This window comes from Desmodus rotundus, chromosome X (genome assembly GCF_022682495.2).
Source record: "Desmodus rotundus isolate HL8 chromosome X, HLdesRot8A.1, whole genome shotgun sequence".
NCBI classification, from domain to species: domain Eukaryota; kingdom Metazoa; phylum Chordata; class Mammalia; order Chiroptera; family Phyllostomidae; genus Desmodus; species Desmodus rotundus.
In genome coordinates, this window is record NC_071400.1 from 43308124 (window position 1) to 43333589 (window position 25466).

General features: G+C 37.1%; 2 protein-coding genes and 1 non-coding gene across 3 annotated transcripts in view; 2 read left to right on the forward strand and 1 right to left on the reverse strand.

The window, feature by feature from the left end:
• The window catches only part of IL1RAPL2 (interleukin 1 receptor accessory protein like 2), a 1002993-nt gene that overhangs the window by 919110 nt on the left and 58417 nt on the right, over positions 1-25466 (forward strand). The gene's annotated exons all lie outside the window — the stretch shown is intronic.
• Positions 958-2468, forward strand: TOE1 (target of EGR1, exonuclease). The gene is given in 4 exon segments (XM_053916889.1): positions 958-2212; positions 2215-2337; positions 2340-2424; positions 2426-2468. Coding segments are annotated over 4 exon segments (1506 nt in total).
• LOC112296902 (U6 spliceosomal RNA) lies at positions 23229-23335 on the reverse strand. The gene has a single exon (XR_002973990.2). It is a non-coding gene; the product is annotated as a U6 spliceosomal RNA (small nuclear RNA).

Consider the following 25466-nt stretch of genomic DNA (forward strand, 5'->3'; position numbering starts at 1 on the left):
AAATAACATACAATGGAGCCCAGATAAGGCTATCAGGTGATAGCCTCACTCAACAGAAGCATTGTAAGCTACAAAGGAAAGGCAAGATATTGTCCAAGTAATGACAAGCAAAGGCGCACAACCAAGATTACTCTACTCAGCAGATTCTGATTTAAAATGGAAGGTGAAATAAGGAGATTCCCAGACAAAAAAAAGGCTAAGAAAACACATCTCCACAAAACCAGCAATGCAAGAGATGTTAAAGGGATGACTTTAAGAAGATAAAGGAAAAGAGAGGGAGAGAGGAACACAGGTACAAAGGAAAAAAAAAAAGACAATGAATTAGTACATGTCAATAATAACATTAAATGTAAATTGATTAAATGTTCCAGTCAAAAAACATAAGGTAGCTGAATGGGTAAGAAAACATGACCCACACATATGCTGCGTATAAGATACTCACATCATAACAAAATATGTACACAGATGGAAAGTTAAGGGATGGAAATAAATATTCCAAGCAAATGGACCAAAAAAGAAAAGCTAGAGTAGCAATACTTATATCAGAAGAAATAGATTTCAGAACAAAGGCCATAAAACAAGACAAAAAAACAACACTATATATTACTTAAGGGAAGAATTCTTCAAGAAGATATAACCCTTGTAAACATATATATACCCAACATAGGAACACCAAAATACATATGAGAAATCTTGAAGGATTTCAAGAAAGATATTGACAAGAACAAACTCACTGTAGGGAATTTTAACACCCTACTGTCAACAATGGATAGATCAGAATGTTGCAAACCCCCTTCTCAGCACCAGACCCAGGAGGTCTGAACCGAGCTCCAACCCTCCAGCTACTTCCAGAAGCGAGGGTCTGCACCCACCCTACCCCCTGAGTAAATTGTGCCAGGAGACAAAGCAGAAGTGCTGCTCACCCACAGATTACTCAGGAGAGGGACGTGTGGTGTCATGGCTGCCAGCAGTGATGATGGTGTAACCTCAGCTCCAGTGGTCTCTGACAGTGGTGTCATCAAAAGCTCAAAATCTGGAGAGGAGCTAGTAGTCCAGGTTCATGTGCAAAGTGACAACTTTAAAGAGATATGGCCATCCCTCCTGTTGGCCATAAAGACAGCTAGCCTTGGGGTTGTGGACATGGAACTGAGTGGTCTGGGGAACAGGAAGATTTTGCTGAACCAGTGCATTGAGAAACATAACGAGGCCATGTGTCATGCTGCCAGGGCCCATTCTATCCTCTCCCTGGGCCTCGCCTGCTTCGAGTAGCAGCTAGACAAGTGTGAACACTCATACCTGACCCAGGTGTTCAATCTGACCCTACTGTGCATGGAAGAGTATGTAATAGAACCAAAATCTCTGCAGTTTCTGGTACAGCATGCCTTCAACTTCAACTGGCAGTATGCCCAGGGTATGCCATACCACAAGGACAATGACAAGGATGATGAGAGCCAGAGCAGGTCAGTTAGGACACTGTTCCTGGAGCTAATCCAGGCCCACCAGCCCCTGATACTGCACAATGGTCTCATAGACTTAGTGTTCCTGTACCAGAATTTCTATGCATATCTACTTGAGAGCTTAGCTACCTTCAATGCTGACCTGTGTGAAATGTTCCCAGCTGGCATTTATGACACCAAATATGCTGCTGAGTTTCATGCCTGCTTTGTGGCCTGCTACCTAGAATATGCCTTCAGAAAATGTGAACGGGACATTGGGAATCAGCGGTTAGCTGGCAGCCCACACCTTATCCTGGAGTTCTGCAGCTATCCTTCTAGCATGAGGGCCCACATAGACTATTGTTGCTGTATGCCCCCTGCAACCCACCATCCTCATTCCACCAGTGTCTGTGATAAATTCTCGGCCTATGGCTGGTGGCCCCTGGGATCACAGTGTCCTCAGTCCCATGATATTGACATTATCATTGACACTGATGAAGCTGCCATGGAGGACAAGTGGCGACTGCGACGACATAAGGAAAAATGGCGGAGGGCTTTGTTGGGCATCCCTGGGAAACAGACCTCTGGGGAAACTGAGGATGGCCCTCCCATGAAGCAGGTCTGTGGGGAAAGTCTCAAGGCTGAGAAAATTGAGCAGAAGGTGGCTGACGATGAGACTAGCAAGCAGCCTGGCTCTCAGCAAGATCACAAAAATGACCTAGAGGTGGAACTTAAAGCAACAAGGTCTGAAAGAACTGACATGGCTACCTTAGAAGCACAGGGAGTCTAGTCAGTATTAACCCAGTGCCTGTGGATGGATTGCATCGGCCTGGTTTTGATACCTTTATGACAGGTTACATAATGGTCTACATGGCAGTGAGTCAAGGACCTCAGGCCTGTAGCTTGGACCCTGGCTACCTAAATGCCACAACAAGGTATACCTGAGTGGCAAAACTGTACTCCTCACAGTGTCCAAGAGGCAGTTCTCTGACCCACAATCAGAAGATGAAGCTGGCTTGGGGTAGCAGCTGACCTAACTTCTACTACACTCAGTGCCCAAGAAGAGAAAGCTGAGGGTAGAACAGAGGGGTCTGGGTCTCTCCAGCCAGTGAATGTTCTACTCCCAACTGCTACAGAGTTGAGGAGTGGGGAGTTCCCAACAGAGATACTGCTACATTGCTCTTGGACCTTCTTGATGCCAGAGGCTGAGGAGCAATGGTACAAGTAGGAAGGCTGACCAGCACCTGTAATGCCAACTTTATTTTTAAATCGTAAAGTGTCTTGAGATAGTTTTACCAAAAAAAAAAAAAAAAAAAAATCAGCAGAAATAAGCTATGAAAATATTTGACCAGAAAAAAAAATATTGGATAGATCATCCAAGCAAAGAATCAACAAGGATATTGTGGCATTGAACAACACTCTGGACAAAAGGACTTAATTGATATATACAGGACATTTCATGCCAAACAAGAAATATATACATTCTTTTCAAATGCACATGGAACATTCTCAAAGATAGACCACATGGTAGGTCACAAAACAAGCCTCAACAAACTCAAGAAAATTGAAATCATATCAAGCATCTTCTTTGATCACAATTGTTTGAAACTAGAAACTGATCTCAAGGAAAAAACCCCAAAACATTCAAATTCATGTGGACTGAATAACACACTATTAAACAATGAATTGGTTAACAATGAGATCAAGGGAGAAATCAAAGAGTTTCCAGAAACAATGAAAATAAACACACAACAACACAAAACCTATGCGATGCAGTAAAGGCAGTCCTGACAGGGAAGTTCATAGCGATACAGGCACATCTAAAAAAGATAGAAAATCTCAAATACACAACTTAACCCTACATCTACAAGACATGGAGGAACAACAAACAAAGCCCAGAAAATGTAGAAGGAAAGAAATAATCAAGATCAGAGCAGAATTCAATGACATAGAAACTAAAAGAACAATTCAAAGGAACAGTGAATCTGGGGGCTGGTTCTTTGAAAAGATAAACAAAATTGAAAAATCTTTAAGACTCACCAAGGAAATATATAGAGGATTCAAATAAATAAAATCAGAAACAAAAAAAGGAAATTACAACAGATACCATAGAAATACAAAGGATTGTAAAAAAATTACTACAAAGAACTATATGCCAAGAAAGTTGTCAAACTGGGTGACATGGACAAATGTCTAGAAACATATAATCTTCCAAAATTGAATCAAGAAGAAGAAAGCCTGAAGACCAAAAACAATTAGTGAAATTGAAGCACTAATCAAAAAAGTTTCAGCACACAAAAGCCCTGGACTGAACGTCTTCACAGGTGAATTTTACCAAACTTTTAAGGAAACTAACCCCTGCCCTTCGCAAACTATGCCAAAAACATCAAGAAGAGTGAAGACTGCCAAGCTCTTTTCCTGAGGAAAGTATTATCTTAGTTCTAAAATCAGGAAAATACATGAAAAAGAAAGAACACCACAGGCTGATATTGCTGATGAACATGAGTGCTAAAATCCTCTACAAAATAGTGGCAACCTGGATCCAGCAATACATTAAAAATATCATATTATGTGATTCATCCCAGGGAGGCAAGGATGGCATATTATTACCAAATTAACAAACATAATACATGATATAAACAAAATGAAAGACAAAAATCCCATGATCATATCAATTGATGCTGTGAAAGCATTTGATAAAGTACAGCATCCATTTACAATAAAAACACTCAGCAAAGTGGGAATAGAGAGTACATACCTCAACATAATAAAGGCCATATACAAGAAACCTACTGACAATACCATACTTAACAGGCAGAAACTAAAATCTTGCCCTCTAAGATTAGGAACAGAATAAGCATGTCTACTTGCACCACTTTTATTCAACATAGCACTGGAAGTTCTAGCCACACTGATCAGACAAGAAGAAATAAAAGGCATCCAAATTGGAAAGGAGTCAGTAAAACTGTCATTCTCAGATGAAATAATAGTGTAAAAAAAATAAAACTATAGTCCCCACCAAAGTATTATTCAACTTAAAAAGTGAATTTGGCAAAATAGCATGATAAAAAGTCAATATTCAGCAATCAGTCATTTTTGTACACCAAAAATGAAATATCAGAAATGGAAACTTGGAAAATATCCCATTTATTGTAGCAACAAGAAAAATAAAATACCTAGGAATAAACATAACCATGGTTGTAAAAGACCTATACACAGAAAACTACAGAACACTGAAGAAAGAAATTGAGTCAGATATAAACAAATGGAAACATATACCATGCCCAAGGATTGGAAGGATCAACATCATTAAAATGTCCATACTGCCCAAAGTAGTCAACACAATCCTTATTAAAATACCAATGACACACTTCACAGATTTAGAACAAATATTTTTAAAATGTATATATAACCAAAAATGACCCCAGGTAGCTTCAGGAATCCTGAGAAAGAAGAACTAAGTAGGAGGGATCACAATATCTGATATCAAACTATATTACAAGGGCACTGAAATCAAAACAATCTGGTACTGGCATAAGAAAGAACAGATACATAGATCAATGGAACAGGATAGAGAACCCAGAAATAAACCAATGTCTCTATGGTCAATTAATATTTGACAAACTGGGCAGAAGCATAAGTGGAGTAAAAAATAGCCTCTTCAATATTGGTATTGGGAGATCTGGACAGCTACAAGCAAAAAAATGAAACTAGACCAGCAACTTACACCATACAGCAAAATAAACTCATGATGAATAAAAGACTTAAATATTAGTCATGACACCATAAAAGTCCTAGAGGACAACATAGGCAGGAAAATTTCAGATGCTCCATGCAGCAATATTTTTGCTGAAACATTCTCTAGGGCAAGGAAAATAAAGAAAAGAATAAACAAATGGGACTGCAAATGAGGATAATTGGGACAACTCTAGTAGAACAATAAAAAATGATAATCCCACTTCATGTTTTTATACTACACAATAGATTGCAAAAGCATTTTGGCATCCTAAATTTCATTGACATTTGCATGATAATCACCTGAGATAAATAGTATTGTATTATTTTACAGGAAAAAAAAAAAAACCCTGAGGTTTAGAGATTGAGGAAGAGCTGCCCTTGAGCAGTTGGTTCACAGTTCCAATGGAGCTAGATTGAATTAATCAAAACAACTATCAAGAACCCTCATGAGGTTGCTGAGAATGTTTTGTCATACTCCATATTGTGGAAGTAAAGAATTAAAATCCTCCCAGGTGTGAATCAGTTTGGACCGAGAATAATAAGTAGCCCTGCCAGTAAGCAGGCTGGGAGGACAGACAGATAAAGCCAGCTGCAAAGTCAGCAGGAAACACTGTTTCTTCTAAGGCCATGCAGCACTTTAAAAAAGCCATAAGGATCACATCTCCTTTGAATGGCTACTGGTTTCTTACCAGTGACACCCCATATCTATTTTGCTATTTTTATATATTACTGTGAACACCCAATTGCTGAGCCACCCTCGCCTCATGTCAGTACTAAAACCCTAATCAACCCCTCTTCTCCAGATCCCTCCTTAAGAATACAACCAATCTGTAATTAATCAGGGCTTGCTAGACTCTCCTGAGAATCTTTTAGTGGAACCCCAAGTGTTACAAAGATGTTTTCTTCCTCTCTTCAATCAAGAAATTATCTAAGTTCCAATGGAGTGCCCCATTTTCAATGTATTCAGTCAAGAAATTTGATTTTTTTCAGACTACATATACTTGATCTTTGATTAAAAGTTAACAGGCATAGAAAAACAAATGACACAAAAAGAAAAATTGTTTGAGAGTTTTTTAAATTATATTTCTTATTCTCAATTATAATTCTTGGACAATGATTACTCTTACTCAGGATAATGACCCAGAGACCGTGCAAAATACTTAAACATCAAAAGAAGAATCAATTTGTTTTAGGGAAGCAATTACAGTGATTGGAAATTGGAATTTGATGTTGCATCTTATTTTATTTAGGGGGGATCAAATCTCTTTCCTCTATTTTTAGCTGGGTTAAATTTTTTCCAGCTTTATTGAGCTATGATTAACAAACAAAACTCTATATATTACTGGTATTCAGTGTAATGTGTTAGTATATGTATGCATTGTGAAATGATTACCACAATAAAGCTAATTAACATATCCATCACCACACAAAGTGCCACTTTGAGTGTGTGTGTGTGTGTGTGTGTGTGGTGAAAACACTTGATATTTTCTCTCCTAGCAAATTTCAAGCATAAAGTACCATATTATTAACTATAGTCATAATGCTGTACATTAGGTCTTCAGAACTTATTCATTTAATAATTGAAAATTTGTGCCCTTTGAGCAGCATCTCCCTATTTCTTCCACCCTCGAGCTCCTGCTATCATTCTACTCTCTGTTACTATGAGTTCAGCTTTTTTAGATCCCACATACAAGTGATATCATACAGTATTTTCCATTATCTTTTACTTATTTCTCTTAGCATAGTATTATCCAGTGTCCTCTATGATGTTGCAAATAGCAGGATTTCCTTCTTTTTTAAGCATGAATAATATTCCATTGTATACATAAACCACATTTTCTTTATCCATTCACCTTTTGATGGACACTTTGGTTGTTCTGATATCTTGGCTCTTATGAATAATACTGAAGTGAACATGAGAGTATAAATATCTATTTGAGGTCCTCATTTAATTTCTTTGGATATATACCCAGAATTGGGACTGCTAGATAATATGGTATTTCTATATTTAATTCTCGGATGAATCTCTGTACTATTTTCCACATTGGCTACAAAAATTTATATTCCCAGCTACAATGTAAAGGGTTCCCTTTTCTCCAAATCCTGGCCAACAATTCTTATCTTTTATCTTCCTGATAAAAGCCATTCTAACAAGTGTGAGATGATATCTTATTGTAGTGTTTATTTGCATGTCCCTGAGGATAGTAAAAGAGTTCAGCAGCTTTTATATACAGGTTGGCCATTTGTATGTCCTCTTTGTAGAAATGTCTCTTCATGTTTTTTACCCATTTTTTAAAATCAGGTTATTTGTTTTGTTTAGTTTTGTTTTTATATTGAATTGTAAGAGTACCTTGTGAATTTTTGAAGTTAAGCTCTTGTCAGATACATGGTCTATAAAAATCCTCTCTTGTGTCATAAGTTATCTTTTCACTCTTATTTTTATTGAGGTATAATTGGCATATGATATTATATTATTTTCACATGTACATCATTATTCCATTATTTGTATATATTGCTAAGTGAGCATCACAATAAGTCTAGTTAACATCCATTACCAAAATGTATGTCTTGTGTGAGAAGGTTTAATTATATAATACAGTACTATAAACTATAGACACCATACTATACATTACATCCCCATGACTTATTGACTCCCTTTAACCATTTTGTCTATCCATCTCAACCCTTCCTCTACCAACCATCAATCTACTTTTTCTATCTATGTTCCTATTTTTCTTTTATTGTTGTTCAAGTACAGTTTTCTGCTTTTTCTCCTGACCCTTCCCACCACCCCAGACCTCCCCGCTTTCCTCCTTCATTTCCACCCCCCCCCTTGTTATTGTCCATATGTCCTTCATAATTGTTTCGGTAAACCCTTCACCCTTTTCCTCCATTATCCCCTGCCCTCACCCTTCTGATCACTGTCAGCCTGTTCTCAATTTCAGTGTCTTTAGCTGTGCTTTGCTTGCTTTTTCCTTTAGTCAGTTAGGTTCCTGTTAATGGTGAGATCACATGGTATTTGTCTTTCTTTGCCTGGCTTATTTCAATTACCATAATACTTTCCACTTCCATCCATTCTGTTGCAAAGTGTAGGAGCTCCTTCTTTCATTCTGCTGGGTAGAATTCGATTATATAAATGTACCATACTTTTTTGTTCATTCATTTACTGATAGCCACTTGGGTTACTTCCAGCACTTGGATATTGTAAGTTGTGCTGCTATGACCACTGCAGTGCATAGCTTCTTTTATATTGGTGTTTCAGGGTTCCTAGGATCTAATGCTAGCAGTGGAATTGCCAGGTCAAAAGGAAGTTCCATTTTTATTTATTTATTTATTTATTTATTTATTTATTTATTTATATTGTTGTTCAATTACAGTTGTCTGCATTTTCTCCTCATGCCCCTACCCCACCCAAGACAAACCCACCTCCCTCTGCATACTCCACCCTCCCCCTTGATTATGTCCATGTTTCCTTCATAGTAGTTCCTGAAAATTCCTTTCCCCACTATACCTTCCCCACGCCCCTCTGGTTATTGTTAGATTGCTCTTAACTTCAATGTCTCTGGTTATATTTTGTTTGTTTTCTTTTGTTGATTATGTTCCAGTTAAACATGAGATCAAATGGTATTTGTCCCTTACCACCTGGCTTATTTCACTTAGCATAATGCTCTCCAGTTCCATCCATGCTGTTGAAAAGGGTATAAGCTCCTTCTTTCTCTCTGCTGCATAGAATTCCATTGTGTAAATGTACCATAGTATGTTGGATCCATTCATTTGCTGATGGGCACTTAGGTTGCTTCCAGCACTTGGATATTGTAAATGGTGCTGCTATGAACATTGGGGTGCATAGGTTCTTTTGGATTGGTGTTTCAGGGTTCTTAGGGTATAATCCCAGCAGCGGAATTGCTGGGTCAAAGGGCAGTTCCATTTTTAGTTTTCTGAGGAAATTCCATACTGTTTTCCACAGTGCCTGCACCAGTCTGCATTCCCACCAACAATGCACTAGGGTTCCCTTTTCTCCACATCCTCTCCAACATTTGCTTGTTCATTTGTTTATGTTGGCCACTCTGACCTATGTGAGATGTGGTTTTAATTTGCATCTCTCTGATGGCTAGTGATGCTGAGTGTCTTTTCACATGTCTCTGGGCCCTCTGTATGACTTCCTTGGAGAAATGTCTGTTTAAGTCCTTTGCCCATTTCTCAATTGGATTGTTTGTCTTCCTGGAGTGGAGTTGTGTGGGTTCTTTATATATTTTGGAGGTCAGACCCTGGTCTGAGGTATCATTGGCAAATATGTGTTCGCATACTATTGGTTCTCTTTTCATTTTAATGCTATTTTCTTTAGCCATGCAGAAGCTTTTTATTTTGATGAGGTCCCATTTGTTTATTCTTTCCTGTATTTCCCTTGCTTTAGGGAACATGTCTGTGAGGATGTTGCTGCATGGAATATCTAAGAATTTCCTCCCAATGTTTTCCGCTAGATCTTTTATGGTGTTATGACTTATATTTAAGTGTTTTATCCACCTTGCATTTATTTTTGTATATGGTGTAAGTTGGTGATAGAGTTTCATTTTTTTGCATGTAGCTGTCCAGATCTCCAAACACCATTTGTTGAAGAGGCTATTTTTGCTCCATTTTACCTTCCCACCTACTTTGTGAAATATTAATTAACCATAGAGACTTGGGTTTACTTCTGGGCTCTGTTCTGTTTCATTGGTCTATGTGCCTGTTTTTATGCCAGTACCAGGCTGTTTTGATTACAGTGGCCTTGTAATACAGTTTGATATCAGGTATTGTGATCCCTCCTGCTCTGTTCTTCTTTCTCAAAATTGCTGAAGCTATTTGGGGTCATTTATGGTTCCATATAAATTTCTGAAATGTTTTTTCTGTATCCATGAAATATGTCATAGGTACTTTAATAGGGATTGCATTAAATCTATAAATCACTATGGGCAATATGGCGATTTTGATGATGTTAATTCTTCCAATCCATGAGCATGGTACATGTTTCCATTTGTTTATGTCTACCTTAATTTCTTTCTTCAGTATTGAGTAGTTTTCTGAGTACAGTTATTTTACCTCCTTTGTTAAGTTTATTCCTAGGTACTTTATTTTTCTTGTTGCTATATAAAATGGGATTTTTTCCTAATTTCTGTTTCTGCTTTTTTATTGTTGGTACACAGGAATGCCTTTCTTTTTCTGAGTATTGAATTTGTATTCAGCTGTTTTGTCAAATTCATTTATTACGTCGAGTAGTTTTTTGGTGGAGTCTATGGGATTTTTCATGTACACTATCATGTCATCTGTAAACAGTGACAGTTTCATTACCCCCTTTCTAATTTGGATGCCTTTTATTTGTTTTTCTTGTCTGATTGCTGCAGCTAGAACTTCCAATAGTATGTTGAATAGGAGTAGTGAGAGAGGACATCCTTGTCTTGTTCCGGAACTTAGTGGGAAAGCTCTAAGTTTCTGTCCATTGAGTATGATGTTGGCTGTAGGTCTGTCATGTATGGCCATTATTATGTTGAGGAATGCTCCCTCTATTCCCATTTTGCTGAGTGTTTTTATCATAAATGGGTGCTGTAACTTATCAAATGCTTTTTCCACATCCATTGATATGATCATGTGGTTTTTGTCTTTTACGTTGTTTATGTGGTGTATTATGTTTATCGATTTGCGGATATTGTACCATCCTTGCATCCTTGGGATGAATCCCACTTGATCATGATGTATGATGTTTTTAATATATTGCTGAATGTGGATTGCCAATATTTTGTTGAGAATTTTAGCATCTATGTTCATCATCGATATTGGCCTGAAGTTTTCTTTCTTTCTTATGTCTTTATTTGGTTTTGGGAATATGATGATGTTGGCTTCATAAAATGAGTTTGGGAGTCTTTCATCTTCTTGAGTTTTTTGGAATAATCTGAGGAGGATGGACGTTAGCTATCGCTTAAATGCTGTGTAGAATTGTCCTGTTTAACAATCTAGTCCAGGGCTTTTGTGTGTCAGAAGGTTTTTGATTACTTTTCAATTCTATCAGGTGTTACTGGTCTGTTCAGGCTTTCTGCTTCTTCTTCATTGAGTTTTGGAGGGTTATATTTTTGTAGAAATTTGTCCATTTCATCTAGGTTTTCATATTTTGGGGCATACAGTTCTTCATAGTAATTTCTTACAATCCTTTGTATTTCAATGGTATCAGTTGTAGTCTCTCCTCTTTGGTTTCTGATTGTTTTTATTTGGGTCCTCTCTCTTTTTTTTCTTGATGAGCCTGCTTAAGGGCTTGTTGATTTTGTTTATTTTTTCCAAAAAGCCAGCTCCTGGATTCATTGATCCTTACAATTGTGTTTTTAATCTCTATGTCACTTAATTCTTCTCTGATCTTGGTTATTACCTTTCTTGTACTTGTTCTGGGTTGTCTTTGTTGTTGTTCCTCGAGTTCTTGTAGGTGTAATGTTCAGGTGTTTATTTGAGATGTTTCTATTTTTTTTAGGAAGGCCTGTATCACTATGAACCTCCCACTCAGGACTGCCTTTGATGTGCCCCATAGGTTTGGTATTGTTGTGAATTCATTTTCATTTCTTTCCAGAAACTTTATGATTTCTTCCCTAATCTCATTCTTCACCCATTCATTGTTTAATAGCATGCTATTCAATCTCCAAATTTTTGAGTGTTTGGGTTTTTTTCCTTGGAGTTTGTTTCTAGTTTCTGTCCCTTGTGGTCAGAGAAAATGCTTGATATAATTTCAATTTTCTTGGACTTGTTGAGGCTTGTTTTGTGTCTTCTCATGTGCTCTATCTTTGAAAATGTTCCGTGTGCATTTGAAAAGAATGTGCATTTTGTTTCTTTGGGATGACACACTCTATATATATCAGTTAAGTCCATTTCATCCAAGGCCTTGTTCAATGCCACAATATCTTTGTTGATATTTTATTTGGAAGATATGTCCGTCTTTGACAGTGGGGTGTTAAAGTCACCTACTATAGTTGTGTGGCTGTCAATATCTTTCTTGACGTCCTCCAAAACTTTCTTTATGTATTTGGGTGCTCCTATTTTGGGAGCATATATATTTACAATGTTTTTCTCTTCTGATGGATTCTTCCCTTGGGTATTATGAAGTGACCTTCTGGGTCTCTTTTTATGGCCCTTTTCTTTGAAGTTTCTTTTGTCTGATATGAGTATTGCTATCCCATCTTTTTTTTTTTTTTTTTCCTGTCTGTTTGCTTGGAATATTTGTTTCCAGCTCTTCACTTTCAATATGTTCAGGTCGTTTGTTCTGACGTAGGTCTCTTGTAGGCAGCATATATGTAGGTCATGCTTTCTTATCCATTTGGCTACTTTATGTCTTTTGATTGGAGCATTTAATCAATTTACATTTAAATTTATTATTGATAGGTACTTATTCATTGCCATTTTTTCATAGCTGTGGTCCTCTTTCTCTCTCTTTTCCTTCCTTTCCTTAAAGCTGTCCCTTTAGCATCTCTTGCAGAGCTGGTTTGGTGGAGGTGTATTCTTTTGGACTTCTTTTGTCTGAAAGCTCCTTATTCGGTCCTCCATTTTAATTAAGATCCTTGCTGTGTAGAGTTATCTTGGTTGCAAGCCTCTGGTTCTTAGTACTTGGAATATTTTTTGCCATTGTCTTCTGGTTTCCAGCGTTTCCATTGTGAATTCAGGTGATAGCCTTATTGGGGCTCCCTTGTATGTTACTTCCTGTTTCTCCCTTGCTGCCTTTAAGATCTTCTCTTTATCTTTGAATTTTGCCATTTTAATTATGATGTGTCTTGAAGTGGGCTTGTTTGGGTTCCTCTTGATTGGGACCCTCTGTGTTTCCTGGATTTGTGTGACTTTTTCTCTCATCAAATTAGAGAAATTTTTCTACCATTACTTTTTTGAATAGTTTTTCTATCCCTTGCTGTTCTTCTTCTCCTTCTGGTATCCCTATTATACGAATATTGTTATGTTTCATCTTGTCTTGCAGTTCCCTTACCACCTCTCTTTCCTTCTGAGCCTCTTTTCTTTTTCTTGCTCTTTCTGGGAGTTTTTTTCTACCTTGTCCTCCAACTGGCTGATTCGATCCTCCACTTCATTCAGGTTGTTGTAATTCATTCAAATGTGTTTTTTATGTCTGAGATTTTATTTTTCATTTCTTCCTGATTTTGTTGTATAGTTTCTATTTCCTTTTTCATGCTGATGTAGTTCTAACTCAGTTTCTTGTAGTTGTCTATTACCTCATTGAGCATCTTTATAACCATTAATTTGAATTCTATATCTTATAGTTTAGTTACCTCCATTTTGTTTAGCTCTTTTAGTGGGGAGTCTTCCATTCTTTTTGATTGCATGTTCTTTTTTTGTCTCCCCATTTTAGTTTATCCTTTTTGTTTGTGTCTGTACATTCTGATGTTTCAATTTGCTAGCTGACTTTGTAGGGTGAACTTCTATAGTAGGAATTCTATGAGTTTCGGTGGTGTGTTCTCTGATCTCCTTGACTGGATGCTCTAGGTTTGCCCTTGGTTCTGTTTGTGTGGGCTCTCTTGTTGGACTTGGGATTGTACGTTTTGGTGGTTCCTTTATTGGTAGTTTTTCTCATATAGCAGTTATACTGATGTTCGCAGCTCCCACCTATTCTTGCATGTGGTCAATGGCAGGGGATAGACAAAATGGATTAAGACAGCAGGAGAGTATTTTATGGGATTTAAAGTACCAGCAAGTATAGAAGAGGTAGGGGATTCTTTGGATAAATATAGCATTAACTGTGATATTTTACCCAATTAGCCACTTTTTATAAAAGGTGAAAGAGTGATAAGATTCTTGTTAGAGGGGAGAATAATTGTGAGCTGAATCCAGAAAAGAGAACACTTGTGCAAGGTTAGACGATGAGATATAGTGAGATTAAAGGACAGATAGTAGGCCTAGTGTGAGAGAGAATAGAGTTAACCACAACAATAATAATGCTCAGGAATAAGGTGAAGTGGGCTAAGATCAAGGAGGGTTGCTGTGTAGCATGTACAATGGTATGCAACAACAATTGTTTACAACAGTACTGGAACAACAATAATATGACAAGAAATATGTGATTTGGATAACCAGAATAGAAACTACCCGATCAAGAGTTGTGTGTTATTGAAACATGTGTGAAGTGAAAGAAGGAAAATTAAAATACGATACAGAGGGAATAAGGAAAACCAGTCAAGCAATGCAACTAAACAGGGAAATAAAATGAAGAAAACTAAACATAAGGAAGAGAAATTAAAAAAATACTAATAAAATAAAAGTGGTAAAAAATAATTGCAAGATAATAATAATACACATACAGAATAAAATGCTAACTCTGGTGGGATAGCAAAGTGACATTTGTCTCAGTTTTTCAGTTTTTGAGATTAGCCTTGTAATCCCCCTTTCAGTCTGTCTCTGGACCCTTTGTAACTCCATGTCTTATCGTCTCACTTGGAAGAAGAACAAAAAGAAAAAGAAAGTTGGGGGAGCATGAAGAGAAAGGATCCAAAAAGAAAAGAGAAGAAAAAAAAGATATGAATAAGCCTCCCGCTGACTTTAAACCTGTTCAGTGAGTTCTGCTGGTCTTCCTAGATGCACAGGAAGAGGGGTCTAGGCTTTTCTCCCAGACCCCTTCCTTTTGCTCCCCTGACTCGACTCCATCCTGCCCACCGCCTCCCTCCCACATTCCCCCCCCTATAGTTCATGTCCATGGGTCATACTTATAAGTTCTTTGGCTTCTACATTTCCTACACTATTCTTACCCTCCCCCTGTCTATTTTCCACCTATCATCTATGCTACTTATTCTCTGTACCTTTCCCCCCTTCTCCCCCTCCCACTCCCCTATTGACAACCCTCCATGTGATCTCCATCTCTATGGTTCTGTTCCTGTTCTAGTTGTTTGCCTAGTTTGCTTTTGTTTTTGTTTTAGGTGTGGTCATTAATAACTGAGTTTGCTGTCATTTTTACTGTTCATATTTTTTATCTTCTTTTTCTTAGGTAACTTCCTTTAACATTTCATATAATAAGGGCTTGGTGATGATGAACTTCTTTAACTTGAACTTATCTGAGAAGCTCTTTATCTTCCCTTCCATTCTAAATGATAGCTTTGCTGGATACAGTAATCTTGGATGTAGGTCCTTGCCTTTCATAACTTGGAATACTTCTTGCCAGCCCCTTCTTGCCTGTAAGGTCTCTTTGGAGAAATCAGCTGACAGTCTTATGGGAAGTCCTTTGTAGGTAACTGTCTCCTTTTCTCTTGCTGTTTCTAAGATTCTCTCCTGTTTAATCTTAGGTAATGTAATTATGATGTGCCTTGGTGTGTTCCTCCTTGGGTCCAGCTTCTTTGGGACTCTCTGAGCTTCCTGGAGTTCCTGGAAGTCTATTTCCTTTGCCAGATTAGGGAAGTTCTCCTTCATTATTTGTTCAAATAAGTTTTCAATTTTTTGTTCTTCCTCTTCTCCTTCTGGCATCCCTATAATTCGGATGTTGAAACGTTTACAGATGTCCTGGAGGTTCCTTAGCCTCTCCTCATTTTTCTGAATTCTTGTTTCTTCATTCTTTTCTGGTGGGATGTTTCTTTCTTCCTTCTGGTCCTCCAAACTTCATATAAGCTGGATTCTATTGGGTGTTCACTCTTTTCCTCAGAGGATCGACTAGGTGTTCCAGCTGGGCACAAGGAGAACTGAGCTCCACTCCCACCTACCTGGCCACCATCTTATCCCCTATGATCTTGTTTTTTCCTTGCTTGCGTGTTTGTTTAGATTTTACTTATAACTGAGATCATATGGTATTTGTCTTTCTCTATCTGACTTTACAAAATTTTTATTCTGGTGTAATCTTGATGGACTTTTTTTCTTGCTTTTGTTGCCTATGCTTTAGTATCATGTGCAAAAAATACACTGTCCAGATCAATGTCAGTAATTTCCCCCCACTTTTCTTAGTAGCTTTATGGTTTCAGGCCTTATGTTTACATTTTTAATATTTTTGTGGCTTATTTTTTTCAGATGGTGGGACATATGGTCCCTTTTTTTTTTCTGCACATAGATATACAGTTTTCCCAATATCATTTATTGAAGAGACTATCCTTTCCTTAATTTGTATTCTTGGCACATCTTTGAAGACCAGTTCATTGTAGATGCATAGATTTATTGCTGGGGTCTCAGTTCTGTTCCATTGGTCTGTGTATCTCTTTTTATATTAGAACCATACTGTTTTGATTATTGTAGCTTTGTAATATTATTTGAAATCATGATGTGTAATACCCCAGCTTTATTTTTCTCGCTAAAGATAGCTTTGCCTATTTGGAGTCTTTTGGGTTCCCTATGAATTTTAAAATTATTTTTGCTATTTATGTAAAGAATGCCATGAGGATTTTGATAGACATTATATTGAATTGGTAGATCACTTTGGATAGTATGCATATTTTAACAACATTAATTCTTCCAATCTGAGAATCCACGATGTCTTTCTATTTAGCTGTTCCTTTTTAAAATGTTCTTTATTAGCCCTGGCTGGTGTCACTCAATGGATTGAGCACCAGACTGCAAACCAAAGGGTTGCTGGTCCCACCCAGTCAGGGCACATGCCTGGGTTGTGGTCCAGGTCCCCAATAAGGGGCATGTGAGAGGCAACCACACATTTTTTTTGATGTTTCTCTCCCTCTCTCTTTCTCCCTCCCTTCCCCTCTGTCTAAAAATAAATAATATCTTTAAAAAATAAGTCTCAAAATGTTCTTTATTAATGTTATATAATTTTCACTGTACACATTTTCACCTCTTTGGATTAAGTTTATACTTAAGGTTTTAAATAATTTTTGTTGTTATTACGAATAGATTTGTTTTCTTAAATTCCTTTTTGTGCCTTATGTGGTTCTGGTCAAGCATATTATATGCTTTTATTTTCTCTTCTCTCTCAGCATATCAATAATTTTTTAAAATTCAAATACTGTTTTATTATTATTATTATTATTAATATATTTATTGATTATGCTAATACAGTAGTCCCATTCCCCCCCTCACTCCACTCTATCCTACCCACCCCCTCCCTCCCACATTCCCCCTATAGTTCATGTCCATGGGTCATACTTATAATTTCTTTGGCTTCTACATTTCCTATAGTATTCTTACCCTCCCCCTGTCTAGTTTCCACCTATCATTTATGATACTTATTCTCTGTACCTTTCCCCCCTCCCTCTCCCACTCCCCTGTTGATAACCCTCCATGTGAGCTCCATTTCTGTGGTTCCATTCCTGTTCTAGTTGTTTGCCTAGTTTGCTTTTGTTTTTGTTTTAGGTGTGGTTGTTAATAACTGTGAGTTTGCTGTCATTCTTACTGTTCCTATTTTTTATCTTCTTTTTCTTAGATAAGTCCCTTTAACATTTCATATAATAAGGGCTTGATGATGATGAACTCCTTTAACTTGACCTTATCTGAGAAGCACTTTATCTTCCCTTCCAATACAATACAAAAAATGTTTGTATTGTTCAATTACAACTGTCCCTATTTTTCCCCTTTGCTCTCCCCTGCCAGGTGCAACACCCTCTCCCACATTCAGTCCTTCCCCAGTTATCTTTGTCCATGGGTCTTTTGTATCTGTTCCTTCACCTGAACCTTTTCCTTCCTTCTGCCATTATCCCCCCTCCCCTCTGGTCACTGTCAGTTTGTTCTTTATTTCAATATCTGATTCTATTTTTCTCATTTGTTTTGTGATCAGGTTCCACTTATAAGTGAGATCATATGGTATTTGTCTTTCACTGCCTGGCTTATTTCACTTACCGTAATACTCTCCAGGTCCATTCATGCTGTTGCAAAGGGTGGGAGCTCCTTCTTTCTTTCTGCTGTGTAATATTCCATGTGTAACTGTACCATAGTTTTTGATCCACTAATTTACTGATGTGCATTTAGGCTGTTTCCATCACATGGCTATTGCAAATAACATTGCTATGAACATTAGGGTGCATAGGTTCTTTTGAAATGGTGTTGCAGAATTCTTTTTTTATTGTTTTGAGGTACAGTTGTCCTGCCTCTTTCCCCATTCCTTACACCTACCCCACCACCCCATTCCCACAGTCAATTTCCCTCACCATTGTCCATGTCCAAGTGTCCTCAATTATTCTTTTAAAAAATTAGTGGTATCTCCACTTCACACCTGTGAGAACATCTATCATAAACCAATAAACAACCAGCAAGTGTTGGAGAGGATGTGGAGAAAAGGGTACCCTAGGGCACTGTTGGTGAGGATGTAGACTAGTGCAGCCATTGTGGAAAACAGTGTGGAATTTTCTCAGAAAACTAAAAATGGAACTGCCCTTTGACCCAGCAATTCCACTGCTGGAATTATACCCTAAGAACCCTGAAACACCAATCCAAAAGAACCTGTGCACCCCAATGTTCACAGAAGCACAATTTACAGTGGTCAAATGCTGGAAGCAACCTGAGTGCCCATCAGCAAATGAATAGATCAGAAAACTATGGTACATTTACCTGATAGAATACTATGCAGCAGAAAAAAGGAGCTGTTACCCTTTCTGACAGCATGGATGGACTGTAGAGCATTATGCTACGTAATATAAGCCAGGTGGTAAAAGACAAATACCATATGATCTCACCTATAAGTGCAACATAATCAACAAAACAAACAAGCAAGCAAAATGGAACCAGAGATATTGAAATCAAGAACAAACTGACATTAACCAGAGGGGAAGTGGGAGGGGATAATGGGGGGAAAAGAAGGAAAGGTTTTCATGAACATCTATAAAAGACACATGGACAAAACCAAAGGGAGGTAGGATCAAGGGTGTGAAGTGGGAATGGCTGGGGTGTGGGGGAGTGATGGTGGGAAAATGGACACAACTGTACTTGAACAATAATTTTTTTAAAAGTTTAAAAAAGAAAAAAATTACTGGTATCTCTAGAGTTTGCAATATGCATTACAAATAATCTAAGTCCACTTTTTAATAATAGTATACTACTTCACAGTTAGTGCAGGTAACTTATAACAGAGTATTATCAATTCCTCTATTCTGTCATTTATATTAATGTTGTCATTAATTTTACTTACCCATAAGCTATAATCATAAATATAGTGATACTATAGTTTTCTCATGTTTTAACTTTATTGAAGAACAATTGAAATATGTAGTTGTATATATTTAAAGTATACAACATGATGATTTGATGTATATATACATTGTAGAATTGTTACCAAGAGGAAGATAATTAACACATCCATCACCTCACACAGTTAACATAATTAACTATTTTTCTTAATGTGTTGAGAGTTCTGAAGATCCACTCTCACCACTGTTTAAGTATACAATACTATATTATTAACTATAGCCATCATGCTATACATTAGATACTCAGAAATTCTTATAACTTCTATTATTGCTGATGTTATTTTAAACAAACTGTTACCTGTTAAATCAATTGTGGTTAGAAAAAATAAAATATTTTATCTCAATTTATTTCTTCTCTAACACTTTTTATTCCATTTTGTAGATCAAAATTTCTAACCTATATCATTTTCATTTTCTCTGGGTAACTTTTAACATTTCATGCAAGATAGATCAAATAGCACAATAAACCCTCTTAGTTTTTTTTTCCTCAGAAAGTCTTTCCCCTTCATTTTTGAAGGATAATGTAGATGAATACAGTATTGTGGTAGGTGAATGATTTTGTTTAATACTTTAAATACTTTACTTCATTTTCTTCTTGCTTATTTGGTTTCTAAAGGGATATATGATGACTTCTTATTCTTTTTCCTCTATAGGTAAGGTTTTTTCCTCTGGATTCTTTCAAGATTTTCTCTTTTCAGGTTTTATTAATTTTATTTATTTCTACTGTTTATTGTATTACTATTGTCCCAGTTTGTTCCCTTTTGCCCCCCTTCACCCCACCCACTTCTCTCTTCCACAGTCAATCCCGTCTCCGTTGTCCAAGTCCATGAGTTATTCGCATATGTTCCTTGACTAATCCTTTCCCCTTCCTTCCTCCATTCCCCTCTCCCTTCCCCCCTCCTACAGCTATCAGTCTGTTCATTGTTTCCATGTCTCTGGTTCTATTTTTCTCATTAGTTAATTTTGCTCATTACATTCCAGTTTTAAGTGAGGTTATACGGTATTTGTCTTTTGCTGACAGGCTTATTTCACTTAGCATAATATTTTCCAGTTCCATAAATGCTGTCACAAAAGGTAGGTATTCCTTCTTTCTTTCTGCTACGTAGTATTCCATTGTGTAAATGTACCATGTTTTTTTTTAATACACTCATCTACTGATGAGTACTTGGGTTGTTTCCAACACTTGGCTATTATAAATATCACTGCTATGAACATAGGGGTGCATGAGTTCTTTTGAATTAGTGTTTCAGGATTCTCAGGTTTTATTTCCACCAATGGAATCATTGGGTCATAAGGCAGTTCTGTTTTTAGTAATTTGAGGAAATTCCATACTGTTTTTCACAGTGGCTGCACCAGTCTGCATTCCCATCAACAAGCACTAAGGTACCTTATTCTCAACATTCTTGCTAGCACTTGTGGTTTGTTGACTTATTAATGATAGCCATTCAGACAGGTGTGAGGTGATATCTCCTTGTGATTTTAGTTTGCAAGTCTCTGATGGCTAGTGATGTTGAGCATTTTTTTCATATGCCTCTGGGCCATCTGTATGTCCTCCTTGGAGAAGTGTCTATTCAGGTCCTTTGCCCCTTTTTTAATTGGGTTGTTTGTCTTCCTGGAGTGCAGTCGTGTGAGTTCTTTATATATTTTGGAGATCAGGCCCTTGTCTGAGGTATCATTAGCAAATATGTTCTCCCATGTAGTTGGTTCCCCATTCATTTTGATGATGGATTCTTTAGCCACACAGAAACATTTCAATTTGATGCAGTCCAATTTGTTTATTTTTTCTTTATTTCCCTTGCCCTAGGAGATATATCTGGAAAAATATTGCTACTTGGGATATCTGAAATTTTACTGCCAATCTTTTCCTCTGGATTTTTATGGTGTCAAAACTTATATTTAAGTCATTTTTTCCATTTTGAATTTTGTTGGCTTTTTTGGTTTGCTTTTTTTAAAATATTTTTTTGGTGTATGGAATAAGTTGGTGTTCAAATTTCATTCTTTTGCTTGTACCAGTCCAGTTCTCTCAACACCATCTATTCAAGAGGGAATTTTACTCCATTGCATGTTCATGTCCCCTTTATCAAATATTAATTGGCCATACAGTCATAGGTTTACATCTGGGCTCTCTTTTCTGTTCCATTTTTCTACATGCCTATTGTTATGCCAGTACAATACTGTCTTGATTACAGTGGATTTATTATCCCTTTATTATTGTGCTATTTTATTATCCCTCTGACTTTATTCTTCTTTCTCAGAATTGCTGAGGGTATTTGGGGTCTTTTTTTGGTTCTACATACATTTTTTGAATATTTGTTATAGATCTTTGAAATATGTCATTGGTATTTTAACAGAAATTGTGTTGAATCTAAAGATTTCTTTGAGTAGCATGGACCTGTAAATGATGTTAATTCTTCCAATCCATAAACATGGTATATGCTTCCATTTTTCTTTATTTGCTTCAATTTCTTTCTTCAGTGTTCTGTAGTTTTCTGAGTACAGGGCTTTTACCTCCTTGGTTGAACTTGTTCCTAAGTAGTTTATTTTTCTTGGTTCTATAATAAATGGGATTTTTTTCTACATTTCTCTTTCTGGTTGTTGGTATATAAGAATGCCATCAATTGCTGTATACTGACTTTGTATCCTGCTAGTTTGCCAAATTCACTTATTTGATTGAGTAGTCTTTTTTTTTTTTTTTGATACTGTAGAGTTTTCTATGTACACTATTATGTAGTCTAAGAATAATGACAGTTTTACTGCCTCCTTTCCGATTTGAATGTCTTTTATATCTTTTTCTTATCTAATCGCTGTGGATAGAACTTTCAGTACTCTGTTGAGTAAGAGTGGTAAAAGCACACACCCTTGTCCTCTTCCTGATCTTAAGGGTAATATTTTAGTTTTTGCCAATTGAGTATGACGTTGGCAGTGGGTTTCTCATATGTGGCCTTTATTATGTTGAAGTAATCTGCCTCTATTCTCACTTTGCTGAGTGTTTGTATCATAAATGGGTGCTGGCTTTATCAAATGCTTTTTCACCATCTGTTGACATGATCATGTGATTTTTTTCTTTAATTTTGCTTATGTGAAGTATTATGTTTATTGATTTTCTAGTGTTATACAATACTTGCATCCCTGGGATAAGTCCACTTGATCATGGTGTATAATCTGTTTAATGTAGTGCCAGATCCTGACTGCCAATATTTTCTTAAGGGTTTTAGCATCTATGTCCATGAGAGATATTGACCTATAATTTTCTTTCTTTCTTGTGTCTTTACATGGTTTTGGAATTAAGATAAATCTGGCTTCATAGAAAGAGTTTGGGTGTCCTCCCTCTTCTAATTTTTTGGGAATAGTTTGAGAAGGATAGATGTTAATTCTTCTTCGAATGTTTGCTAAAATTCACCTGTGAAGCCATCTGGTCCAGGGCTTTTGTTTACCAAGTGATTTTCTTCCTTCGTTCCTCCCTCCCTTCTTTCCTTCCTTCCTTCCTTCCTTTTTTCCTTTTTTTTTTTTTGTATTTCTGCTTCAACTTAGATAGATGTTATCAGTCTTTTCTTGCTTTTTCCTTCTTCTTTATTCACTTTTGGGAGACTGCATATTTCTAGAAAGTTTTCCATTTTGCCCAGGTGGTCCAGATTCTTGGCACAGAGCTATTCATAGTCATTTCTCTACAATGCTTTGTATTTCTGTGGTACTGGTAGTTACTTCTCTTTTGTTTCTGATTTTATTTGTTTGTGTTGCCTCTTTCTTTTTTTTATTGATGAGTCTGGTTAAAATTGTGTCAATTTGGTATATCTTTTCAAAGAAACAGCTCCTGGATTCATTGAGTTTTGGATTGTTTTTTTAGTCCTGTGTCATTTAATTCTGCTCTGATCTTGGTTATTTCCTTCCTTCTACTCGCTCTGGACTTTGTTTGTTGTTGTTCCTCTAATTCTTTTTTTTTTTTTTTAATATGGAACGCTTCAAAAATTTGCGTGTCATCCTTGCACAGGGGCCATGTTAATCTTCTCTGTATCGTTCCAATTTTAGTATATGTGCTGCTGAAGCGAGCACATTGTTCCTCTAATTATTTTATTTTTTTACAGGGATATTTTATTTTTTTAATTTTTATTCAGTTACAATTGTCTGCATTTTCTCCCCATCCCTTCACCCCACCCCAGCCAATCCCACCTCCCTCCCCCATCTCTACCCTCTAATTCTTTTAGATGTAGGGTTAGGTTGTTTATTTGAGATTTTTTATCTTCTTTAGGTAGGCCTGTATTGCTCTGAACTTCCCTCACAGGACTGCCTTTCCTGCATCCCATAAGTTTTGGGTTGTTGTTCATTTTCAAGATTCTCTCTTTGTTTTTGATTCTCTTCAGTTAAAATATGATATATTAAGTAGATCTTCAGTATTGATTCTTTTTAGTATTATCTTCCTGCATCTGTGATTTGGCATCTGTCATTAGCTCTCAAAAATTCTCAGCAATTAATACTTCACATATGTCTATTATTTCTTTGTCTCTTTCTTCTCCTTTTGTTATTTCCATTACATGTATGATACTCTTTTCATAATTATTCATCAGTTGTTCAATATTTTGTTCCACTTTTTATGGTTTTCTTTTTTGCATTTCAGTTTAAGAAGTTTCTATTGACATATCTTCAATATCACTGGTTCTTCAGCCATATGTAGTCTGATAAGCCCATGAAATTCATTCTTTCTTTCTGTTACTATTTTTTGATTTCTCACATTTCCTTATGATTTTTCTTTAGTTCCATCTCTCTAGTTACATTACCCATATGTTGATATATGTTATTTATGCTTTCCATTAAAACCCTTAACATATTAATAACATGGTTATTATATATTGATGTCGGGGGGCTTTAATGCAGCCCCCCGGTCCGCCATGGATGAAGAAAAAGACTACCAAGACATGATCTGCTTGGGGAGGAGAGATGGCCGATTCTCTCAAAGGAGAAGGGCCCAGAGCCTTCCCTCTATGGGCTTTTATTAGGTTCATTCGCAGAGGAATACAGATAAAGCTCATCAATCATTGTCAGCCAGTAAGGGTTAAACAATACAGGATTTATAGAGAACTTTGAGGGCTTATTCTGAGTTACAGCCAATTAGTTAGAGGGCCGTAAAACTTTAGGCCCCAGACTCATCTCAGGTCTGGACCCTTATCTTTTAAGCTGAGGGTACAGATTAAGTAGGTTGCACAGGAATGTATGTATTTTCCTTAGGCCTGATTCCCCAGGGAATCCACCCCTCCCAGCACAGGACTGCACTGCCCTCTGTTATTGCTTCAGGCTTAAGTCAGGCAAGGGAAGTAAGACAGCCAAGAGATTAGGAGACTTCTTGCAGACAGAATGAGGACTCAGGCTATTTCAAAGCCGAGGGGCGAGGGTCCATCACCCCCTTTTTCCACAGCCCCCCCGAGTCCTTCCCTGCGGGCCTCTTCCGTGACCAGAGCCTGTCTTTGGTTGATCCTCCCTTGAGGATTCTTACCCGTCATTGTCTAACTGGCCAAGCTCAGGGCCAAGCAGGGTGAAGTGGGCAGGGGTGGCACACCTGCCAGGGAGGTAAGCTTTGTCTCCTTAGTGGCTTATTGTCCCAACTCTGACTCAGCCTTAACCATGGGGGGTTACAGCCTCTGAAACCAGGCAGGGCAGTTCCCAACATATTCCCAGTATTATACTCCCGAGATCTTTGCTATATCTGAATATGGTTCTGATTCTTGTTTTGTGTCTTCAGACTTTTTTTTTCTTTTGCTTTTTAACATGGCTTCTAATTTTTTGTTGTCGTTGAAAGTAACTTATATTACCCAAAAGGAACTGACAGGTGTACAGGCTTTTAGTGTCAAGTTTTATGTTTATGTGGCTAAGAGTTAGGATGTGCTTACTCTTTCTTGTAGTTGCTGGTGTAAGAGACTAATATTTTGTAGACTATACTTGTTTATGTTTCCATTGTGTTTTTTGGATTTCCTAGAGACTACTTCTAAATAGAGTCTGAGATTTTCAGGTCTTCCAGCTTGAAAACCCTTGTTATCTTAACAGAGCCTGATTGATGTGGTGGTAAGCACACTATTACACTACTATAAACTCTCAGTCTTTTAATGAACCTGTGCCTCTGGACTGTGACCTTCACAGGTGCTTCTAGCTTTCTTTCCCGTTTTAAGTGAGACAGGAAAGCTTGTAAAGGCTG